The following is a 27,041-nucleotide window of genomic DNA, read 5'->3' on the forward strand; positions in this document are numbered from 1 at the left end:
TGGCAGCTTTTTTGTGCAAGGCGCTCTTTTTTTTTTTACAGTATTTTCTCAATGCCCAGAAAATTCCGGGGATGGGGGAGTTTTTTTCCAGGTTTGAAAGATGAAAATCAGGAGCATTTTCTGGAAATTCAGATAAAATTTTTCCATTACCCGGAAAATTTGGGGGATGGGGATATTTTTCTGGGTTCGAGAGATGATGTAATGGGCAATTTCTGGAATTTCTAAGAATATTTTTCCGTTACCCAGAAAATTCCGGGGATGAGGGATCTTTTTTTCTCCGGCTTTGAGAGAGTCATCTCATTACCTGGAAATCTTTCATTCCCGGAATTGCTGTGCCCCAATTGTATCGGCTAACAGAGATATCACTGTATTATTATTATTAGTAATAGTAGTAGAATTTTGATTATTTTTATCATTATTATTATTACTTGTTAATATTACTGTATTACAGGTATTATTACCCTATTATTATTATCATTATTATTATTAATGTCATATTTTGCTAACTACTGTACAGGAAGAATGAAGCAGCCAGTGTGCCAAAGCCAGACTTTGTGCCCAAGACTCTGTCAGAACTAGGAGTGATGGACACATTGAATGGTGGTTTGCCATCTACCAATGTTACAGGTAAGATCCTCAAATACATTTATTCAACTTATCCACCTTTTTAAGTTTCATATAATATCATTCTTAAGTCTTGGTTGGCCTCAAAGAAATTATTATATTCTAAATGTTGATGGTTTTTTAGTCTTTCTGCCAGGAAGCTTTTACTTAGGCTGAGAAGTTTTTGATTTAAGAACTTTTTTATAAAGAATGCAGAATTTAATCTTTTAAATCTTATTTGTGCTTTACTGGTATGAAAGTATACTAAAAAATTATGATTTTTTCAGCTGACATTCAATATTTTCAGTACTGACATGTATATTATCTTGTAGCACAGTTATCTCATCAGTGTTGTTCTTCCTTCTATGATGCTCGCCTGACTCCTCGTTGTATCGGGTTTTGGTGATCCCTAGGTCAGGGTCATTCTTTACTGCTTGTTTCTGTTGCACTATGTGAATACATGCAGGTCCTTGACCATCATTTTTCTGAGGCTGTTGGTGTATACAAGTGAATCACTACTTGAGAGATTGATTTATTATATTTCTCTATATTAAGATATGGAAAATTTTTATTGATGACTCTCCTGCACTTGAAACTATACCAGAATTTATGTCCTTAAGTTCTAGTTGTATAGTTGAGAGTAAGAATGATGTGGTGTGGTGGCTGGGGTGACCAACTGACCATCATCCTTGTAAGGATCGGATAGTGTGAAATATGGTTTGGATGGTGCTCTTCCCTGACCCCTTCCCTCTTCTCGTAGCATTACATTCTTGTAATATGAAATTTATAAGTACATTGTAGCTTCCCAAAGTCTGACATAAAGTAATCAGTAAAAGTCAGGGTATTTATGAGATGTAAATGAATGATTGTAAAATATTGGTGACCAGTCAAAGATCGAATAATGATGGAGTGTCAGGAAGGTGAAAATTGCTTGACATTATTATATATTTGTAGCTCTTTCCTTAAACTTCATGTATGGAGGCTTAATTCAGGTTAATGTTAAAGAAAACAAAATAAAGCTATCTGGGGGTTAGTCTGCTTACCCTTCTGTCTATATATCACAACAGAATTTGTGAAGCAGGTGTTGGAGAATCATTAATACAAAAACCAGCTTCTATTAGGAAGTAGAATGGTGAGGGAAACAGTTCTGAGGCAAGTAACTGGATGAGATTCATTTTGCTTTACTCTTGTCTCGCCATCCTGGGTCCCTGTAAGTTGTTCCTTACAATCACTTTCCACTTCATATGCCTCTTGGTCTTACACCTCAACAATTTCGTGAGAACTGCAACACTCTTATGCACTGTGATATTTTTATTATTAATTACATGTGGTCAAGGTATTTATTCCTCTTTTAACATGGCTGCTGATCCTTTTTGTTATCTGCCACCCATCATTTGATTTTGTGAACATCATTCTGCTACTTAACATTTGTGGCATGCAAGGTTGAGTCTCCTGTATAGCTGGATAAAAACTATCATGGGTAACAAGCAGTAAGTGGTGACTCTTTCCTACTGGTTCCATTTGTTTATACTGTGTATTGTACAATTTACTTATGTATCTTTCCCCATACAGTAACTCCACACAACATTCTCTTTGCACATTTGTTTGCATCTTTTCAGGCATTTATATGAGTATATTTATATTTGTATATTTTTTAGATGAATTACATCTCTACAATTGATGTTGCTTCTTGGGCTGGGCAGAACTTCTCATTCTCTTTAATGAGATCTATTTTCAGTACCCTGTATCTTCTTATCTTCTTTGATGCGCAGGATGGATTGAATTATGCTCAGGTGTTAGGAAATCTAATTACTGTATTCCATTTTTGTCGTATTTTATGTTATGTACAAGATAACTTTCTTCCTATTGAGATGAAGTTCATAATGGTTGCCCCTCGTGTAACGAGGATGGCTGGCCCAAGGGCCACCTAGGCGTAAATTTGTTTAAGGTGTAGAAACTGTCGCCAACACAACAACCACACCCTGAGTTAACGAGCTGCATGACCCAGCGTCAAGGAATAGTCTGAGAAGACCGGACAACTCGCCAACTGAAGTTCATAATCTCTCTCTCTCTCTCTCTCTCTTTCTCTCTCTCTCTTTCTCTCTCTCTCAGGTACAGCGTATATATTTTTGTTCAACCCAGAATGCGACACCCAGCTTTAAGATAAGTTGCATCTACCTGAAATATGTCTTATGTACAGGAAATATATTGTTACATACTGTAGATGAGGCATGGGCAACCTTTCCTCAGTCATGGGCCGCATTATGATTTAGGTATTTTTCTGAGGGGCAAGCCACCAAACTTTATATTCTACCTAACCCGAAAGTAATGTTAATATTATTAGCACAGACAATGAAACAGTTTATGGTCACGTCCACCTTACGATATTTTCAGTTTACAATCGGTATTTTTTCCATTTAGGAAACAAATCCGTCATAGCAATTTTTTAAGTACAGTGGTCCCTCAATTAACGAAATTTCAAATAACGAATTAGCTCTCATAATAATTTTCAGTTCCATTAACAAACAAAACTTCAATTAACGAAAGCCTTATGAGAAACACTCTTTGTTGTGCTGATCAGCTGATGCACACAACAAATTTAACCATCCAAGCTCTGTCTACATAAAGTTTTCAACTAATATTTTTGGCTCATATATGTAATTTTATTAATTTATTTTTACTCATTTACATGCACACACAGTCCTAAGGGCAAAGCTGTACTGTACATGCACCCAAAAACTAGTTCCCTGTGCTGTATATATTATCAATATGTTTACTAAATTTTAAAAGGACTAATAATTTTAATATAAAAAATGCAAAAATATTAAAGAGCACAACTTTCTTGATGTTTACTCCACTGGAAACGAATGTAAACATAGAACAGATTACTGAATTGGCAGACTAGCCCATCAGCTGATGCTCACAACAAAATGTGTTTGTTGTAAGGTTTTCGTTAATCGAAGTTTTGTTCGTTAACCGAATTGAAGATCCTTACGGGAGGTAATTCATTAACCAAAATTAAGTTAATCAAACCTCTCTTTAACCGAGAGACCACTGTATGTATATATATATATATATATATATATATATATATATATATATATATATATATATATATATATATATATATATATATATATATATATATATATATATATATATATATATATATATATATATATATATATATATATATATATATATATATATATATATATATGATCAAACCAAGAATAAATAGATTGAACAGACAGCCAGGCATGAAGGATGAGGTACTATGGAGAGGCAGTCTGTCAACAAGGAAGAGACCTTCTACCTTTGACCCAGGTGACCATCGCTCGTAACCCCACTAGGACTTTTTTTTTACGGGATTAGCTCACCAGGGCACAGGTCAATGACCACATCAGGGCCTGAGGTCAAAAATATGATAATAATAATAATAATAGTAATTAATTAAAATTAATACAGTAGATATTGTAAAAGAAAATTAAACAAAAATATAAAAATATAATAATAATAAAATAATAATAAAGGACCATAAAACAAAAAACAAAAATGGTCAATAGTGAGAAACAATATATGTAAGTTGTGATGTCAAAGTAAGAGAAACAATTGAGACCCTGCAATTGTGTGTAAATGAGGCAGAAAGTCAGATCAGAAACCTAGGACTTGGTCACAATTTTCGTGATGCCATATAGCAGCAGGGTCTACCATTAGACAACACATTATGCTTCCAATATCTTCCCAGGCAGTAGTACCTCCCTGTTTTCTAGCTGCCTACTACCTACTACTTTAGTTAATTCCCAAGTGACCCACTGCCACATAGCAGCTAATCCATCAGACCTCGCTGAATTTGGCCCATAAAATCCCACAAGTTAAAATGTTTATTTTGTTGACAATTTAAAGTTATTTTACTGCTACATTTTCATAGTTACTTACTCTTAGGTGATGAAACCTTAATGAATTGTGTGTGAAGATAATTCTTTTTCATAAATATTGCTTTACTCACTATAAACTGGCTGCATCTACCTGAACTGCAGGCCACATTAAATAGAATTTATTAATCACTCTGAGGACTGCACAAGACATGGTTCAGGCCGTGGGCTGCCCATGCCTGCTGTAGATAAATAGGTAGCTGAATTACAGTTTAATTATGTTGTACAGTAAAGGAGAACTAGAATTGTCCCATAATACTGTACATTACAACATTGTTATATTTATTGTTTGAAAATATACTGTATATACTGTACACTTACTACAGTGAAAGGAAATGTTTTTAAAGGGTGGGCTGAGTACTGGTATGTCAAGCTGACAGTAACTTGGCTTCCATTTATTTTTACTGTATTTGTTAAAACTGAAATTAATTTCAATTTACTTTATGAATGAAATTGAAATTTGATAATACCATACAGTGAAACCTCACTCATTAAAGTTACACGTGGGTAATGGAGAGTCAAGTTAGCCAGTAATTTTAACAGTTGGCAGGCCTGGAGAGGACTGATCCTGAGTTTCCTGGTGCATGATTTAATTATACTGAGAGTTGTAGTAATACTATGAAATAGCCGGTTTTAATTTGCGTGGCAGTGTGTGTGATGGAGGGTGGGGAAGGGGGTTTTGAGAATTGCAGTTAAATGCCAGGTAGCGACTTGTCCTCCTAATATTACGTATTTAAGTAATTATTAGATGTTTTAATTGCCTGTATGTTGGCCTTGCGAGTTAATGCCTGGCATTTACATACCTAGGTATAAAGCTAGATGTTTCATTCTGGATTGAACAAAAATATAATTTACCACCTTAACCACATTGGGATGTTTCAAACCATGATATGCATCATGTTCCATATAGAGAGGACTTGTCAATCATGCTGCCCAGTCAGCCACACCAACTGTTCATATGTAATAGAGATAAATCTTGGATTAAGTTTTGCCAGCTTTAAAAAATAACCAGAGAAAACTGGGAGTATAGTTTTGTTGCCACTGTACACTATATTGACTCTGTGACACCAAATTCTTGGAGTCTGTAAAATTGTTGTATTGAAAGTACAATATATGCATATAGATATGTAGAAATAAGGCAGACATTTATACAGTTTTTTCAGTGTCTCGAATATCCTTATTCAAGTGGTAATACACGGATAGAGTAACAGAGACTTGCTTGAATATGTGATCTTACCAAACACTAGCTGTTGTATGACCTGGTATTTTGTAAGGAATTGTAAAACATAATGAACTAACTCACAGTGAGCAATCCTAAGTCATTAACTACATTACATATTGTTTTATTTAATAAAAACTGGCTATCAGAAATTTTAAATGTGGTTTATATAACTGAGCAGGTTGGATTTAATCCTTCTTTCTTTATATATATGGCCATTACCTAAAGACTAATATACCATTGTTAAAATCACTTGTGTGAATGAAGTTCCTAACATATCACAATGCATCACAATTATCATTCTCTACCCCAGCATCTCTTATGTTCAGAAGTTAATTTACTTAGGTATCTACCAGTTTCTCTACTGTACGGTACATGTTTACATGGTAACACATATATTTCTTTATCTTTATGTGATCTCCTTGGTGTTATATATCATCATCATCTTACTTCTGCAGGGAAGAGTACAGTAATATGTTTTGTAAAATCCTTGGAATGAACAGGTTTATCACACACTTAACTTACTTCAGGGGAATTAGTCATATAAAAGCACTTATTGTTGGTTCCTGCCTCATTAGTTCTGTGCCCAACCCTAGCCTTTGTAATAATCAACCTTATTTTAATAGATTATAATTTATTAAGGTTAAAGAAAGAATTGATTATCCCTTCAAGGGAGTATGGTGTCATTGCTCCTGTGAGAGAGTATCAGGTCACTGAACAGGTGGTTGTTAATGTTACATACTCAGATCATGACATATACTGTATATATAAAGGCTCTCTGCTACTGTGTTAATATACCAGTTTCATGAAGGTGTGAGAGACACCAAAACAGTATATAATCTGAAGTGTATAGTTGGATTTACATGAGATATGTAAGCTGCTGCTGCCACAACAAAATCAAAGTTTTCCATTTTGTGGACTCTGACAGTTGTACCTGAGTAAATTATAAACTGTTGACTGCTTAATATATCAAAATAATTAATATTTGGGATCGAGTGAAAGTTGAATTTGTGATGTAGTAAAGTGGGTGATGAGAAATGAGGGCTCAAAAACCATTGTGAAAGTAAAAGGTGAGGAATTTGAAGTAAAAGTATGGGTCCATCAATGCTGACAGCAGATAGTATTGAAGAGGCAGTGGAAAATTTTAAGAAGTGGAAGGGTGAAGTAAGAGTCGAAGGACCTTAGAGGGAATGTGGCAAAAACAAAGTCATTGATTAGTGTTATGGGTGAGGGACCCATGGTGGAAAATGGCCATGTGCTGTCTGTGAGAAAAGTGTTGGCAGCAACTCAATAGTGTGCAATGAGGGTGGAAGGTGGGTACAGAAGAGGTGCAGTGGAGATGGTAAACTGCAGGATATTGCTGATTTTAATTGTCCTATATGTGCAGGTAACCATGTGTCCAGAGCAAGGCTGGTGAAACTAAACATTGGCAATGTGTCCTGGACTGTGTTGATAAATTTTGTTACCTGCTCAGTTGCAAGAGTCAGAAGTGGCTGGAGAAAGTTTAGGGAGAAGTTGCCTTTATTGACACCAAGAGGACCCTCCTTCATATGAAAGGAAATGTGTATGCAGCTGGGATGAGAAGCGTGATGTGTATGGTAGTGACAAATGGACAGCTAAAGAGGATAACATATAAAGGGTTGAGCAAAGCGAAATAAGAATGGTGAGGTGAATTTGCAATGTGATACTGAAAGACAGGAAGCCTTTTTCAGAGCTAAGAGAGAAGCTGAGTATTGAGACTATTGGCAAAGTTCTGCATAATGGCAGGGTTGAAATGGTTGGAGTATGTTGAGAGGTTGCATGAGACCATTTGGGTCAAGAGGTGTATGAGCTTAAATGTGGAGGGAAGGAGAGCCAAGAGCAGGCCAAGAATGACATGGGGAGAGGTTGTAAGAATGACATTAGAGTAAAGAACCTGATAGGAGAGACTGCAAGAGACCATGCAACATGGAAAGCTGCTATCAGATAATCACTGCTAACCCACACAAGCATGGAAAATGGCCATAGAACATTGATGATGATTTCAGAGTGACAAAAGTGCACTAGTGATACTGGCTGCTGCTCAGACAACATGCAGTGAAACATGGTTTTTTCTTGCACAGCATGAGATGCCACACAATCAGCTGACCAATGCAGGCTAGGTCAGCTGATGAGACTTGGAGGGAATTTTTTATTAAAAAAAATCAGTACTGTGTAAAAAGAAGGGAAGGCAAGAAGATGGAAGGGGAGATTGAGGGAAGCACTTCCTTAGGAGGGTAATATTGAACTTACTCATTAATAAGTAATAGTTTGGCTGTACTAACTAATAATATGGTGCTTGAATCTGCTTCAAGTCTTAAGTAAGTTCTTGTTGTTCTACCAAATTATCTAAACGCTTGTGTTTTTGCATTGTACTGCATTGCTGTTCATCTTGGAAAAAATAATATTCCTGGCATTTTAGGATTGACAATGATACTTGTAACACAGCTTCATTTTTCCCTAAAGAAGAAGGTGAACTTATGAGATGGTCAGTTATCCATCACCTGTCCTGCATCATCTGCCTTTGGTCATTTAGAGTCATTAGAACCACTAGATTGTGTTTAGTTAGACTTAGTTCAGATATTCCTTTTAGTAGCTTCTCAGTGATTATTTCTCTGGTATGAGCTGTTACTTGGTTTCCATAGTAACCATGTAAAATCCTACATGTAACTTCTGCTTAAAAACCACTGAACTGAAGTGGAAGCTTATGCACAACCACTGAATCTAAGTGGAAACTGACACACCTCATTTTAGGGCTAGACCAACTGGGTTTGCTCAAGGGAAGTTGTATTGAAGTCCCTTATACAGTGCAGGTATTCCCCTATTTACAATGGGGTTAGGTTTCTAAAAAAACCATCGCTATGGGAAATATTGTAGATCAGGGTCATTAAAACATGGGGTTCAATGGGATACGTTCCCAGTCAGTCCAACACCCACATGTATCGCCGGAAAAAATCTACAATACTAATACACATAAAACAATTAAACAACACTAACCACATCATTAAGAGCACTGCTCATTTCCTGTTCACAAAAACAGAGTGAAAGAACTTGTCGTAAAATGTTAGTGATGTCCTCTCGTTGTGTGGTAAATAAAACACTTGGTTGCTACATCCAAACTTTACTGACTCGTTTCACTTCATATCTGAAATAACACAAAAGCAAATGTTGTAACAATTCAAAGAGGAAACAACATTGAACATAATATATAACATGGTGGTTTTATCCTAATAACGAAATAAACTAAAATGATACTTCCAAACAAGAACAAAACAATATTACAGTATTTAATGATATTTTAAAAATATCACACAGTGTAAGGCAAAAAAAAACACACACAGCAAAAACACGATCATGTGTTATTACTTGTCAGTGTTTTAGTGTGTCTTTTTTATCTGACAATGAGAGGGCATCACTAACATTGTACTCTGTTATGGTGACTGAGAAGTGATTTTGTTATATTTTTGTAACTGTAAAGTGCTTTGGCCGGAAGATGACCATCATTCATGGGATTGTTTACATCGTAGATGGTCTTGATACACCATTGTTATAGCTGAATATCTCTGATAGGGAGATCATAGATCGGGGGATTCCTGTATATGAATATAGCCCATTGGAACTGTTGGTTAAGGCAGTTTACTTTTCAAAACGGATTATGTGATCATTTAGGACTGTATGGTGTATACTGTGCTCATACACTACATAAATATTACTTAATCAAGATGTAAATTGTAAATCTCTCATATCATTCAAGAATGTCAGGTACAGTACTGGTGGAACATTTCATGAATAATGTAATATGTACTGTACTTGCAAAATGGCTTTTATTGGTACAGTAATTACTTGGAAATAATGATACTGTAATTCTGTATGTTTGGTCATATATGTGGTTTATGTACAGGGCAAGCTTAGAGCCTCATTTTCAATGTCTTCAGCAGAACCATTAAATTTACTTCAGTAAAAGTTTGTGCTTGTTATTGTTTTTGTTAAGCATCAGTCTAATTTCACCAGCAACCATGTTTTTAATGTTTTCTATAGAACCACTGGTTGGTTTTATTATTTCTACAGTAAAACCTTGATAAATCGGAGTTCAATATATCGGAAATTTCTTTATTCGGACTCTGAGATGCTCTCATCACCAGAAAAACTAAAAAAAAAAAAAAAATAAAAATAATCCATGTTTTAAGAAATGGGGAATATTAATTAAAAAGTTCTTATGAAATGAACCACACTTACTGAATACTGCATAGTGGTCTAATGAGATTTGCTATATGGTAGGCCTACTAAGAACTAAGACATTTGAGTATGTATGCAGGCTGGGGCTGATCAGGTGTTACCACATTAGTCAGGTTTATTTATTTATGGCCTCTTATGGTTTATGGTTCATCACGATTAATATAACATTCAGTAATAGAGAGAAAATACAATACCTGAACTGTATATAATTTTTAATATGACTTGGAAATAAAAGGATAAGCTGTATCAGAAGGTTGTTTACTCAAGATACTTTCATGTGAGAGCTTTCAGTAGACCAGCTTACAACAGAGGCCACTATAACACACTGTATAGTATTTGATATGAAAATAACTTCCTAACAATGTTATTTACTACCTTTGAGTGTTATATGATGGCTCTCTTTGGCTTCTGGTACACTTAAACAAATGATTAATGAATAAACCAGGGTATATGCAGATACACAATAATGTACACTGCAATATTACTTATTAAGTGATGATAAATACACTACAATGGTATTTATTAAATGGTGATAAATACACTGCAATATTATTTATTACGTGATGATAAGTACACAACTGTACTGTACTAATTTACTAAGTGTTGAAGACAGACATTGTGGTAAGCCAATCAGCTGTGTGCCCTTTGCAAACAAATGACTCATGGTGTTCAGTGTGGGATTCTTTTTTCAGGAAAGCCGATTCTTTTAGGATAATATATTAGCAACCTGGCACCAATGATCCTAAATTATATGAGAATTAAGGTGAAATTACATACAGAAGTGTTAAAGGAATTTGTGGGAGAGAGAGAGAGAGGGGGGGAGGAAGCCAGCAACCCATGCTAGCCCCCCTCCTCTCTGCCAGCTGCTCCCAGATAAACGTTTGTCTTCCACATACAATATACTCCTACACTTATTTGTTCTTATTTTTATCTTTATAGTACTGTGCAGTATGTATACACTTTTCTATTTATTCATAAGACAAATTCTGTGGTTATTTACATAGAACGCTTTACAATAAATAACAATCATCTCGGTGACAACCAGACTTGCATGTCTGATTTTCAACCCAGACAGTTCTGTTTCATATTTTTTTTATTGTTGATGTAATATTCTTTTAATAACTTTGTTATACACTTAAAGACCTTAGTTGTTGAAGTGCAGTAATAACATAACATCAACTGATTTTCTTTAAACAGTGTTATCTCCAGCCCCCTCCCATATATTCTCTTTTTTCCGACTTGTGCATTTTTCAGACTGGGGTCTGCCTCAATTAGTCCGATTTATCAAGGTTCTACTACTAAAATAGAATGGTCATTGTATCAGTATTTATTGGAATAGCTTTTTAATTGAATTTGCAAGCAAATGTTTTGATTCCATAGTAAAAGAGTTTTAAAAACCAGTTACAGCTTCTTGTGAACTAACAATGGATGGAAAAAGGTAAAAATATCAAAATCATGGGAATAAGGCAACTTATATGACTAAGGAAAGTGTTTCATAATAATCATGGCAGCTAAGGTAACTTATTTACATTTCAAAACAGCCATGTAAGCTTGAAGGCAGCTCTGGGTTTCTGTTTGCTTTTTGTAACAACCACAGGAGCTTGTAAAAGCTATTTTAGTTTTGTATGAAGAAACCCTGAGCTGACAGATAAGAAAATTTGTATGGATGATGGTTGGGTTGTGACAGTTCAAAGTTTGGTTAAGGATATTAGTTTGCATGAAAAATATAGCAGCCAATGACCCAGTCAAATTTAGAGTCAATTTTGATGTGCATTAAGTTGATGGAATTCGACTGTGAGAACCGGCTTCCCTCAGGTGAGCGGTCTTATAATCTTGTGGGCCTCTAATACCTGATTTGGATTTATGTTTCAAAGTTAATGAAAGTTGAGCAGCCGCTAGAAATGTGAGAAATTAGCTAGGCCTACACACCTCATTCCTTCTCTGCTTCAGTATGTACATAAGCCCATGCCTGATTCTCAAAGCTGAGCTGCATAGTGAGGAAATGGACTTTAGATTTTACTACTTTGCTTGTATTATAGTGCAGAGCTTTAGACTTAGGCTTTGTTCTATTTATACATCATTGATAATGTTTAATTGTCTTACTGTAACTAAATTTGAATTTTGAAATAATACCTCCAGTACAGTATTTTAACAAATATAAAAGTTATGAAAGATGCTGTCACTTTAGTTCCCATTGAAGTTTTGAATTGTCATCCAAAAGCAGCTGTGTAATTTTATTTTAGTTGATACTATATGCAGTATATATACCTGTATGTATATATATTTTTGGGGGGATAAGGTAAGTATGAAATATATTCATTTACCAATTACTTAAGAAAGAATTGGATTTCATCAAACTGCAAGCTCAGATTTATACTAAAATTTGTCGAATGTTAGTAGAATTAGCAAAGATTTGAAAGACTGCTGTAAATAAATGAGATACTGTTAAAGGGTGTACATTAAAGTAGATTTAAATTATACAAAACAAAGACTCTGTATCTATATTTCTTTCTAATCAAAATATGAAATGAACATACAATCTTAATGAACTACTCCACATCTTCCATTGTTGCTGTGTAAGGGATTTTTATTTTAATCTTGGTGTACATGATTTAAGGATATTTTGTCAGTAAGTGAAGGTTTTGTGCAGCAAGTGGGTGACTGCCCGAGATGTGACGATGCATCAAGCGGTATGCCAAAGCCGTACAGTGTATCAATTTGTTTCCCCTCCCTCCCACCTCCGTTCAGTCTAATTTGGTTTAGAGAAAAATTTTCACTGCAGCATTTTGTATAGGTATATTCTTACTTAGATAAATTCAGTTCACCTCCTTGACACACAAAAGCTATTACCATATTTAATTCAAATTCTAACTGGCCAGCTTGATGGATTACCTTATTATAGTTTGAATAGTCAAACTGGCCAGCCTGATGGATTACCTTACTATAGTTTGTATAGTTGAATTGGCCAGTCTGATGGATTACCTTACTATAGTTTGTATAGTCCAACTGGCCAGCTTGATGGATTTCCTTACTACAGTTTGTATAGTCCAACTGGCCAGCTTGATGGATTACCTTACTATAGTTCTGTATAGTCGAACTGGCCAGCCTGATGGATTTCCTTACTACAGTTTGTATAGTCGAACTGGCCAGCCTGATGGATTACCTTACTACAGTTTGTATAGTCCAACTGGCCAGCTTGATTGATTACCTTACTATAGTTTGTATAGTCTAACTGGCCAGCTTGATTGATTACCTTACTATAGTTTGTATAGTCTAACTGGCCAGCTTGATGGATTACCTTACTATAGTTTGTATAGTCTAACTGGCCAGCTTGATTGATTACCTTACTATAGTTTGTATAGTCCAACTGGCCAGCTTGATGGATTACCTTACTATAGTTTGTATAGTCTAACTGGCCAGCTTGATTGATTACCTTACTATAGTTTGTATAGTCTAACTGGCCAGCTTGATGGATTACCTTACTACAGTTTGTATAGTCGAACTGGCCAGCCTGATGGATTACCTTACTACAGTTTCTATAGTCTAACTGGCCAGCTTGATTGATTACCTTACTATAGTTTGTATAGTCTAACTGGCCAGCTTGATTGATTACCTTACTATAGTTTGTATAGTCTAACTGGCCAGCTTGATGGATTACCTTACTACAGTTTGTATAGTCTAACTGGCCAGCTTGATGGATTACCTTACTATAGTTTGTATAGTCTAACTGGCCAGCTTGATTGATTACCTTACTATAGTTTGTATAGTCTAACTGGCCAGCTTGATGGATTACCTTACTACAGTTTGTATAGTAGCTTGGATTACTCTAACTGGCCAGCTTGATGGATTACCTAACTATAGTTCTGTATAGTCGAACTGGCCAGCCTGATGGATTTCCTTACTACAGTTTGTATAGTCGAACTGGCCAGCCTGATGGATTACCTTACTACAGTTTGTATAGTCTAACTGGCCAGCTTGATTGATTACCTTACTATAGTTTGTATAGTCTAACTGGCCAGCTTGATTGATTACCTTACTATAGTTTGTATAGTCTAACTGGCCAGCCTGATGGATTACCTTATTATAGTTTGAATAGTCAAACTGGCCAGCCTGATGAATTACCTTATTATAGTTTGTATAGTCTAACTGGCCAGCTTGATTGATTACCTTACTATAGTTTGTATAGTCTAACTGGCCAGCTTGATTGATTACCTTACTACAGTTTGTATAGTCTAACTGGCCAGCTTGATTGATTACCTTACTACAGTTTGTATAGTCTAACTGGCCAGCTTGATGGATTACCTTACTACAGTTTGTATAGTCTAACTGGCCAGCTTGATTGATTACCTTACTATAGTTTGTATAGTCTAACTGGCCAGCTTGATGGATTACCTTACTACAGTTTGTATAGTCCAACTGGCCAGCTTGATGGATTACCTTACTACAGTTTGTATAGTCTAACTGGCCAGCTTGATTGATTACCTTACTATAGTTTGTATAGTCTAACTGGCCAGCTTGATTGATTACCTTACTATAGTTTGTATAGTCTAACTGGCCAGCCTGATGGATTACCTTATTATAGTTTGAATAGTCAAACTGGCCAGCCTGATGGATTACCTTATTATAGTTTGAATAGTCAAATTGGCCAGCCTGATGGATTACCTTACTATAGTTTGTATAGTTGAATTGGCCAGTCTGATGGATTACCTTACTATAGTTTGTATAGTCCAACTGGCCAGCTTGATGGATTACCTTACTATAGTTCTGTATAGTCGAACTGGCCAGCCTGATGGATTTCCTTACTACAGTTTGTATAGTCGAACTGGCCAGCCTGATGGATTACCTTACTACAGTTTGTATAGTCCAACTGGCCAGCTTGATTGATTACCTTTATAGTTTATAGTCTAACTGGCCAGCTTGATTGATTACCTTACTATAGTTTGTATAGTCTAACTGGCCAGCTTGATGGATTACCTACAGTTTGTATAGTCTAACTGGCCAGCTTGATTGATTACCTTACTACAGTTTGTATAGTCTAACTGGCCAGCTTGATGGATTACCTAACTATAGTTCTGTATAGTCTAACTGGCCAGCCTGATGGATTACCTTACTACAGTTTGTATAGTCAACTGGCCAGCCTGGAGATTACTCATTACAGTTTGTATAGTCTAACTGGCCAGCTTGATTGATTACCTTACTATAGTTTGTATAGTCTAACTGGCCAGCTTGATTGATTACCTTACTATAGTTTGTATAGTCTAACTGGCCAGCCTGATGGATTACCTTATTATAGTTTGAATAGTCAAACTGGCCAGCCTGATGAATTACCTTATTATAGTTTGTATAGTCTAACTGGCCAGCTTGATTGATTACCTTACTATAGTTTGTATAGTCTAACTGGCCAGCTTGATTGATTACCTTACTACAGTTTGTATAGTCTAACTGGCCAGCTTGATTGATTACCTTACTACAGTTTGTATAGTCTAACTGGCCAGCTTGATGGATTACCTTACTACAGTTTGTATAGTCTAACTGGCCAGCTTGATTGATTACCTTACTATAGTTTGTATAGTCTAACTGGCCAGCTTGATGGATTACCTTACTACAGTTTGTATAGTCCAACTGGCCAGCTTGATGGATTACCTTACTACAGTTTGTATAGTCTAACTGGCCAGCTTGATTGATTACCTTACTATAGTTTGTATAGTCTAACTGGCCAGCTTGATTGATTACCTTACTATAGTTTGTATAGTCTAACTGGCCAGCCTGATGGATTACCTTATTATAGTTTGAATAGTCAAACTGGCCAGCCTGATGGATTACCTTATTATAGTTTGAATAGTCAAATTGGCCAGCCTGATGGATTACCTTACTATAGTTTGTATAGTTGAATTGGCCAGTCTGATGGATTACCTTACTATAGTTTGTATAGTCCAACTGGCCAGCTTGATGGATTACCTTACTATAGTTCTGTATAGTCGAACTGGCCAGCCTGATGGATTTCCTTACTACAGTTTGTATAGTCGAACTGGCCAGCCTGATGGATTACCTTACTACAGTTTGTATAGTGCAACTGGCCAGCTTGATTGATTACCTTACTATAGTTTGTATAGTCTAACTGGCCAGCTTGATGGATTACCTTTCTATAGTTTGTATAGTCTAACTGGCCAGCTTGATTGATTACCTTACTACAGTTTGTATAGTCTAACTGGCCAGCTTGATTGATTACCTTACTATAGTTTGTATAGTCTAACTGGCCAGCTTGATTGATTACTTACAGTTTGTATAGTCTAACTGGCCAGCTTGATTGATTACCTTACTACAGTTTGTATAGTCTAACTGGCCAGCTTGATGGATTACCTTACTACAGTTTGTATAGTCTAACTGGCCAGCTTGATGGATTACTACAGTTTGTATAGTCTAACTGGCCAGCTGATTGATTACCTACTACAGTTTGTATAGTCTAACTGGCCAGCTTGATTGATTACCTTACTATAGTTTGTATAGTCTAACTGGCCAGCTTGATTGATTACCTTACTACAGTTTGTATAGTCTAACTGGCCAGCTTGATTGGATTACCTTACTACAGTTTGTATAGTCTAACTGGCCAGCTTGATTGATTACCTTACTATAGTTTGTATAGTCTAACTGGCCAGCTTGATTGATTACCTTACTATAGTTTGTATAGTCTAACTGGCCAGCTTGATTGATTACCTTACTATAGTTCTGTATCTTTGTATAGATTTTAAATGACCAGCCTAGCAGCTAACATTTTATAGTTTGTTTAACTTCTAAAATAACAACAAAGTAATGACAATTAAGAGTTTGTGTAGTTCCCAACTAACCTCATGATCTCCTGAACACTATTCTTGCATACTAATTTGTATCTTGTTTATAGTACAGTACACATTACCAAATGGTCCATTAGAACATATTGATAAAAAATTTGGTTGCAGTATTAAGGAACTGGTAACTAAATCATTGATTGTTTATTACTGTTAGTTATGTATGTAACACCTTAAAGATCTAGCTGTGGGAGCAGAACCACCACATGTTGAAACCATTATCTTTGGAATGGGAAAGTTGTGAACTACACTCCGTATCATTCAGAATCTAACAGCTAGAGAATTATGGTAATCCTAGACTATTGATAAGAACCTTGGTTATCCAGACTGTAATATCAGGGTCCACTAGCTGGAATTTTGTATTTCTACAGTTTTATTGAAGGGTCATATTGTAAAAACAGGCCCATCCATTGCTCTTGGATTTTCCAAAATACTGAGGAGTTTACATATAATACCGTACAGTATTTTACATCCAGTCTACACTAGAGCTGCTTTGAAGAAATCTAGTAATTACTCTTATGTTGTATTGAATTAGTCATAAATTGACATCCTTAAGCTCTACAGTACTTTTGAAAACTCAACTGGATTTCAGCACACAGTACAGTATTTCTATCTCTTGCTGTGTTCAATAAAAAATACAGATATCCTTATTCAGACACTAAAGATGCAGTTTCAAAGTGTTCCAGCATATAACAAAGAGCTGTATTTTCTGTGTTGTTGGGTTGATGCAAGTACTGTAATTGTGCTTGGCATATTGCTGTGTGGCTCGTCACATTCACTTGTAAGTTGTTTTGATATTTCTAAATCAATACAACTTTATACAGTCAAGTCGTTAATTTACTTATTGACATAAATGCAGATTTATTAAAAAGATTAGTCTCTATGTCGCAGTTTTTTGTTTGAATTTGCGTTTCAGTGTTTCATATATACATGTTGAACTATATTCTGCAGTAATAAAATAATTTTACATTTAAACATTCTCTTCAGAAAATAGTTTTAGGAATAAAAGGTTCCTTGAGAGTTAAGAGCATTATCTTTTTACCAAGTGCTTCTGCATCATCATTCATTAACACATCAAATTGGTATGTACATAAATTATATACTGTGCTAATAATGCTAATATTTAAGCTGTAACTGTTTAGGATGTAAGCAGTGGCAGCCAGTGATGTACAGTTACAACTATATAAATGATGTCATTGCTGTACTTGCATTCCAACTTCTTCATACCCAAATTGCAGCAACAGTACTATGCATAGCTTCAAGACAACCACTAAAAGCTTGTGGCACCATCAGCTTGGAGCACTGTCTCAGTGCATCGTGATTTAAATAAATTTTTCTTAATCTATTTCTTCCACAAATATCTTTTAACAATTTTTAACAATAAGGAATTTGGTAATACTGTACATGTCTCTAGATATTTACTCGATACAGATTTAATAGCTGCCATGAAATTGTCAACTTATTAGGGAACAAATAGTGCAGGCCAATTTGGAGTAAAAATTACTTTATGGCTCTACATTATTTAAAATAAAAATGTGAGTGGTACTGGCGCTAAACTGTCATGAGCCAGACTGTGTGTTAACGTAGCCAGTACTGAGATCATTAATGGTGCCAAGTGTGTACAATTAATGGTCTGGGGTTCGTTCTAGCCACCACCCCTCAGAGGTCCCCGTACGGTTCGCCCGCCCGCTCTCCGGTGCACACCCCCACGCACACCCCCCAGTACCCAGGTGCGCACAAAACCCCCTATGATGTGTACATCCACTCACCACTAAACTCACCAGTTCATGCACTACTGTCCTCATACAGTATTATCAGATAATATACAAGCAATGTAACCTTATTTTTTATTATGAATTTTGGTTCTCAGGAGATCTGATGAAAGCCAGAATGCATACTAAAATTTCTATTTAGTTAATTCTTGTCTGTGATGGAATAGAATTTGTTCATTATTTTTGTTATATGAGACCTGGATTGTTTGAAATGAAGGGTTTAGTGTTGGGGTATGGCACAGTGCCCTGTGGAGTAGTTGCCATGTTCGCGAATGAAATTAATCAACTTAACAATGAAAACAATGTGAACCCCTATGCATTAATATCGATATCAGTAAGTGTTGCTACCCGCACTTTACAGAGTATTTGTGTGAGCTTATGAACTCTTAAAAAGCACTGATCACCAACCTCGCCCTGTTGTTGCAAGCACACACACACAGTAGTGTCATAGGCACCTTTCCTCAGAATCTTTGCGTGAATTACTAACTTTCATTTATAGTTTGTTTACATTGGATGTAGATTATATAAATCCTCCCTCTTTGTAACCATGGATGATAAATTAATATGATTTTTATTGCACCCAGTCTAATATCACTACCCTTCCCCACTGTTACATTAATACCGTTACCCATATTCAGTTTTTATAATAATTTATCAGAATAGGTAGTTGCATGACTTTATGTTGCATTATTCAGTAGAATATTGATTTATCTTGCATTATATATATATATATATATATATATATATATATATATATATATATATATATATATATATATATATATATATATATATATATATATATATATATATATATATATAGATAAAAGGAAAAGAAAACACTGTGTTTTCTTCTTTTTATCACATATACCTAGACACACCTACAGTGATTTACTTGCATATATATATATATATATATATATATATATATATATATATATATATATATATATATATATATATATATATATATATATATATATATATATATATATATATATATATATATATATATATATATATATATATATATATATAAAGTCATATTATAGAAATATAATATAATATAACTATAAATTAGACCATACTTGCTGAAAGAGAATAAATTACTTGGCTTTGGTAGATTTATACCATATTGTATACTGCATTCTTAAACTCTCATGTGAGCTGAACCTCACTCATTAGCCCATTTGGTATAAAAATAACAAATATTAAATTGAAAATAAAACTATTATTGAGTGAATATAGTCATTAAGTACAGCACCTACTGTAGTTTATTGGTCAGAAAAGATTTATGGAAACATATATATCTCCTCCCTAACAGATTATAAACTATCATATATACAGTATATCTTTGGTCATATAAATGAGTAGTTCTCATTCTTCATTATCTTATAATGAGAGAGAAGGTACAAGTCTTATGTTTGTAGCAGCTGTAGTGTTGGGGTGGTACATATAACAGAGCTACCTGGGATACTTCTCACTGAAGCATCATTTGCCATCCTGTGCTTAGTTACCGTACATCTTATGTTGTGCTGCAGATAGGGAGATCTTCTAGAAATCATGTTTATTAAAAAAACTAAGTATTGTAATGAAAAGGAACACATTTCATTGTTGATACTTTTCTTTGCAATGTTAAATCAGTATTATTGTAAACAAATAAGATTTGTATTATTTGGCAGTGCAGTGTTGTGTAAGGCAGCTTTTTTTTCCAATCTTGTGGCTAATAAGTGTTTGAATTTGTAGCGCTGTTGTCAAGTTGGCTGTGAAATATTCACTATACAGTAGTTCTTACTGGGTATGCACACTATTTCTTGCACTACTTGCTCGTTGCTTGTGTATTGTTGTCTCTTGACTGAACAATAATGTAATGTTTTTGATGTTTCGTTGTTAGCATAGAACATTATTACATGAACATATTTTGTACTTTTATCATTGTTTGTGATTGTAGTATAATGTGGGTGTGTGTGTATGTTTATCTCTATGTTGAACTTGGTAGATATTTGCCTAATAACTCTTGTATTATTATAGATTTTTTTGCAGGATTTAATGCAATTGAATGAAACATGAAATATGGCTAAGTGTGTGTGTGTGTGTGTGTGTGTGGGTGTGGTTACCTATAATATTATGACTAGTGATAGATGTACACATGTGCATGATTAGACTTTTAATAGTTCTCTTTCAGCCATCACTCAGTTTTCTTAACCCTAATTTATGTGTCAGCTGAAACATTCATGGATGACCAGTAGTTTTAGCCTTTCTGGTCAGTGCAAAATTTCTTGGTTGTTTTATATATATATATATATATATATATATATATATATATATATATATATATATATATATATATATATATATATATATATATATATATATATATATATATATATATATATATATATATATATATATATATATATATATATATATATATATATATATACTTTTTTTTAAACAGAACCCATTATTTAATTTACCACAATTTTTGTGATTGATATACAGTATCTGTGTCAGGGAATTCTTGTGTAGTGTGTCTCCTGTGTCAAGGATACATATACTGTACTTAGATCTAGGAAATAGAAGCATGACATTTATGTTTTTTTTGTGTGTGCATCATCTATGATAACTTGTAAGACATAGTAGGAGATAAACTATAGTGGTCATCAAGACAGAGTAATGGACTGTTCAGGTGATTTCCTATAATCTGTTTGTAATGTATATAATATTTGATTTATTTATTTTTTCTTAACACTGTACATTACTCCATTACCATGTTTGATGCCACTATTTGATATATGGTATATGTACAATATAGAGATTACAGTATTTCTTAGGCAGTCATGCTGATGATGTGCATTGGAGATAAATGATTGGATACAAAAGTCTCATTGCCAGCCATTGTAGACAAGAACCTAAGCGGTACCTGCCTCATCACCGCATGCTTCTTAGCTTGTCGCAAGTCGACACGGTGCAGGCTTGATTCCGCCCCATTAGGTCGAGGCTTTACTCCTTAGAAAGCAGGGGTTTTGAGAGTGTCCTGTATGTGACTCTTGGTAATTTTTAACTTCCTCCCCTCACCCCCTCTGTCTACAATTATAAGGTGAATCTGACACAGTGCACATGATTATTGGTATAAACCTTAGGACAGTTTCACTGAACTACCACAAAGATTGTTGAGAAAGCCTGTGGTCAGTTTGTAATAATGCCATTGCTGTGCGCATACATCAGACTGCAACACAATCTTCTTAGGCATAGTCATCAACTTACAGTGGTATAAAAATGATTTGTCAAATTTTTCCAGTGACACATAAGAATTTGTGTCATAACTACCCCAGTGGTATGGGGCTGGCAAAGGTCCTGAAGAGGTATCAAGTTTTGACCTTCACTTGACTATAAATCCTTTTTGTACACCATACAGAACTTAAATTCACAAGGGGAGATGTTTTACAGGCGAGTTGAAGTAGGCTTTCAACCTTCCACCTGCCATAGCTCTGACACAGTATGTAACCATGTCAGAAATTAAATGCTTGTAGTATTTCTGATGATCATTTCTTCATTTCTGAAAGTATCTTATGCACAAACACTGTATATGATCTGCCTATTATTTTTATCATCCAAAATATTCATATCTTTAATTATACAGTAATACAATCTCTGCTATTGCATTATATTTACTTTATAGACCAATTTAAATCACCAGCTATGAATTTGATCTAGCCAGAAAAAAATAGAAAAACTAAGCAGCAACTAGTACGTACAGGTATTCCTCTTTTAACATGTGTTCACACAACACAATTTCACATTTATAGATCACCAATTAGGAAACACCTTTCACAAAACAATAATATGTATGCAGTTAACACATCTATCGACAATATGTTCTGAACAAAGTTTCTTTGTACTTACTTCTGCCCATGACCATTCGCTTCACACTCATCATATTCACTTGCTAAACTTTGCTGTTCTTTCATGATTCACCAATGGCATCACATAATAATACAGTAATACTAGCTGGTCCTTTATTTTTCAAAAGCAACAATTCTTCCAAAGAATTCACTAGTGCTTGAAATACTACAAAGGACCTGAGAAAAAAGGGAAAACAATATTACAAAAAAGATCACAAAAAGTGACAGTTTGTAAATCCTTTACCTCTGGCAACTCTTGGCCATGATTGGAAATCTCACCCCCTCGCAGTCTTTTGACTTAGGTTGCATTGGTAACAGGAACAGTTTTTTTTATTTTTGTAAACATTGGGTAGAGTGATCCAGACCCATATTGCACCCTTAAAGATGCATCATCCAGCCCACGAGACTAGTGGGAGGAACTAAGGTGGTTGATAGGGCTGGTCCACTGTTCCTGCATTACTGCTTATGGCGTGAGTACTCTCAGCGTGTGATATGGCTGAACGGGAAGGGTTGCACCAGCACAGGAGTGTTTAGTGACTCAATTTGCATCGAAAGACCATGACAGGGTTAAATTGTACCACTTCCTAAACCCATAATTCTCCATCACCGTAACCTCTTTAGGATCATAAGCTTTCAAAAGAAGAAAGGTTTTAAGTTGTTTTTAAAGGCCTTCACAGAAGTTGGCTGTTTCATGGATGCAGGCAACTGATTGTACAATCTGGATGCTCTATAGGAAAAAGAGTGGGCAGCAAAAGAACATTTCCATACTGCTCTAGGCTCCTCAAGGTGTGAGGGATCATCACTACTCTGCAAAACTATTTCAGAACTTGTGGTCAGAGAATTTAGTAGGTTCGGAAAAATACTTAGGATCATCAAACATAAGTGCCTTAAAAGTCATTAGACAGAGTTTGAACTCGATCCTAGCCTTAATTGAAAACCAGTGCAATTAGGTCAAGAATGGGGTAGTGGAAGTCCTCGGTGGGAGAGAAAAAATAAGCCTGGCCCTCTTCAACACTGTCTGTATTTATTTCAGTAGTTAATAAGGTACCGGTAAGCAGACCCATAAAGAGTGACAATAGTCAACCCAAGAAAAAATAAGTAAATGTAATAGTGTCACAAGACACTGTCTATCCAAAAACTGTTTCACAACATATAGATTTTGAATATGAAAGTTGCAACTTGTAATCACTGAATTTATTTTATCTTTAAAATTTAGTTTTGAGTCAAAGTACACTCCAAGATTTCGAACAGAATTGACAGGACGGAGTTATACAGTACTTCCCCAAAGTTTAAAGAGCCAAAATCCACTGTGCTATCTTCCCTCCTATTTCCTCCGACTATAATCTCGGGTTTTGCCATCATTCAGCTTAAATTTTCTCCTAGCCATCCAAATTTTAACATCAGATATCAAGGGTTTCATTATCTCCTCGTTGGCATAGAAATGATACGCAACATGATGAACATCCAGTAGAGATGCAAAATTATTGGTATAGACTGTAAACCGAAGTAGTCTCAAAACTGATTACTGTGGGACTCCAAACTGAAATGGTTCCATCAACCATCACACATTGAGATCGCTTTAACTAATAAGACTCGAACAGTGGGAGTTCATCATTGCAGACACAGAATGATCAAAGTTTTTGAAGTAACAGATGATGGTCCATTGTGTCAAGTGCTGCAGAGAGATCCAGCAAGAGCAGAAGGAAGGACTTTCCCGTGCAAGTGTCTATTATCAAATCGTTAGGAGGCAGTATCAGTTGAAAGATACTTCCTATAGGCTGACTGGACCAGAAGGATCACTCCATTTCTCTCTAACAGAGAACGTAACTGATCCAGCATAGCACGCACTATGATTTTTTATATGAGTTACAGATTGGAGACCGGATGATAATTTGACATATTTTCAGTATCAAGACCAGGTTTCCTAAAAAGCAAGTACAGTATTAAACAACAAGAAAGTTTTAAAATATTAATTTCATGTAATAAGTATAAAAATACACAAATAAAAGCAAGAATATTTAAAAAGAAATAATGATAATGAGTTTTATTATGAGGTTACGTATAGATATATGCGTGTCATTATTTCACCATTATGCATCATTCAGTGGTGATCCTGACTCAACACACAGCCACTCTATATCTATGCAACCAGATTTTTTTTTTATTGTAACAAACAACAAATGCCACCACACCACACATAGCTCATAAACTCAAGCTCAGATCTTTGTGAGCACTTTAAATTTGAGAGTATGCAGGTTCTAGAGTATTTTTGAATTTGGATTTTTTACCAGTAACTTTGTAATAATTTGTCTTTACTTTTTTGGAATGTATATACAGTAATGTCTCCGTTAGCCGGAATCCCTCAAACCCAGAACTCAACGATGGCCAGATTTGAAATTTTCTCGTAAAATCGTTCCCAAAGCCAGAATTTTTCAGAAAATTCAGGCTTTGGGAACGATTTTCCGAGGGGCACATTTTTTTGGAAAATTCTGAGAAAATTTTTCTGATACCTGGAAAATTCCGGGGATGGGGGAGTTTTTTCCGGGTTTGAAAGATGAAAATCTGGTGCATTTTCTGGAAATAACGAGAAAATTTTTCCGTTACCCGTAAAATTCCGGGGATGACATATTTTTCCGGGTTCGAGAGATGAATTAATGAACAATTTCTGGAACTTCTAAGAACATTTTTCCGTTACCCAGATAATTCCGGGGATGAGGGATTTTTTTCCGGCTTTGAGAGAGTCATCTCGTTACCTGGAAATCTCTCATTCCTGGAAGTGCTCTCCACCAATTTTCCGGCTAATGGGGATATCACTGTATTCTGTCATGTTAACTGAGGAATACCTGTCACTTGTTTTACTTTGTAGTATTTACTATTTCATTCATGACATGCAAATAGTGTGTGTGTGTTTGTGTGTGGTCATGCGTGTGTATGTATCTTGGCATACAAATACAGTTGGTGTGGATGAGTGGATTTATGTTTAAGCAGATGGAGAGTGTATGTACTGTACATACACTGTGTTTTATGCTTGCAAATATATGTGCATGTATTATGAGTGAGTCATGTATACTCATAGATAGAAATACAGTATATGCAGAGATATAAAGAACTTTTATTTGTGCAAAGAAATGACACATAGTCAAGGAGAGTACCAGTAGTTGTGATCATTGCTGTGCAGATGGAAGGTTGTTGTTCTGCCTCTCGATGAGTAAAGGCGAGAATGATCAGGGTGTTGGAGTCTTATTATTATTTTTGGCGGGAAGTTGTGAGCTGTTTTTTATAAGCCGGACGAGTGGAATAAAGTAACATCTTTTGTCTTGCTTTCTTGTTTATCTAAATAAGAGCTGGTCATTATTATAATAATGTGCCATTAAAAATAAGATACTATAGTTATCTTGAGAGGTCATACAGCCTATCTCGGAATGAAAATACAGTACGTATCTGCATGTTAAAGAGAATATCAATGGTTTGTGGTGGTGAATAAAATGTGAAATTGGTGGGGGAATACAGTACAGTACTGTACATGGTTTCCATACACATTGTCTTTTAGACTTAAGCAAACATCTTCACGTCTTATGTATGTTTTAAAATTTAGTCTTATTATATAAGTCTTGCCCCTCTACACAGTAAGGAAACTGTGTAGACTTATGATTTAAAATTTGATATTGTCGTATACTGTACCTTGAATTTCTAGGTTATCTTCCCTTGACGAAGATACCAATGGTTCCTATCAATACTTACTTAAGTGTTCAGTCTATAGTGATTTAGTCACCTAAGTATTTTAAGATTTTGTTCGTGTGACAAAGAATATATTTTTTTAAATTAAACATTCACAATTTTAAATGTGTACACTACTGGGTTGTGGTCTAACTGATGTGTGTGGGTTTCTGGTGCGTGCAAGCAGGCTCATCCCCCCTGCCTTCCCCCATGAACTCGGGCCAGCCCAACTGGGACCCTCTCTTCCCCCCGGGAGGCCCCCCGCGCTCTGCTAATGGTAAACATTGCTCACCGTGCACCCTACTGCCATAGCCTCTTATGTTTGTCTGTCACATACATGCACACACACATGGATACACATCGACAAACAAATACTGTACACAAGTACAAACATACATACACAGCCTAGGTTAACATGCACAGCTTAATTTTCTCAATGCTCTCGACAATAAATTGACAGCACTAATGCCTCATTTCCTACAGGAAAGGAGTTAACTTTATTTAATCCATAACCATTAGTCCTCTGAAATGTAGTTAGGAAAGCTTTTGAACATTGTCTAGACAGACAAACTGTTGGTTATGTTGTGTGTTGTTGTGTGGTGCACTGCATGTCATCCATTGTGTGCTGCTGCACTCTGGCTGTAGTTTTACATCTGCTGAATAGAATTGAGTTATTCCAGAAAATCTGATTAGATAAATAATTTTTTAAGTAATTTTGCAAGTTGTAGAACACAAATTCTGAAATCTTGTTTAGAATAGGATGCGAAGGCAACATGTTGAGACTGCACCTG

At 35.3% G+C, this 27,041-nt stretch overlaps 1 protein-coding gene across 4 annotated transcripts in view; it reads left to right on the top strand.

The window, feature by feature from the left end:
- Nucleotides 1-517: 517 nt before the first annotated feature.
- The window catches only part of LOC121871381 (endophilin-A-like), a gene marked incomplete at its 5' end in the record, with an annotated part of 44,084 nt that continues 17,560 nt past the window's right edge, over nt 518-27,041 (top strand). Inside the window, 3 exon segments of one of the 4 annotated variants that reach the window (XM_042373604.1) lie at nt 518-627; nt 18,506-18,586; nt 26,438-26,527. In XM_042373604.1, coding sequence (XP_042229538.1) covers nt 518-627; nt 18,506-18,586; nt 26,438-26,527 — 281 coding nt within the window. 4 annotated transcript variants of the gene reach the window in all.

This window comes from Homarus americanus, unplaced genomic scaffold, assembly GCF_018991925.1.
Source record: "Homarus americanus isolate GMGI-L3 unplaced genomic scaffold, GMGI_Hamer_2.0 scaffold45698, whole genome shotgun sequence".
NCBI classification, from domain to species: domain Eukaryota; kingdom Metazoa; phylum Arthropoda; class Malacostraca; order Decapoda; family Nephropidae; genus Homarus; species Homarus americanus.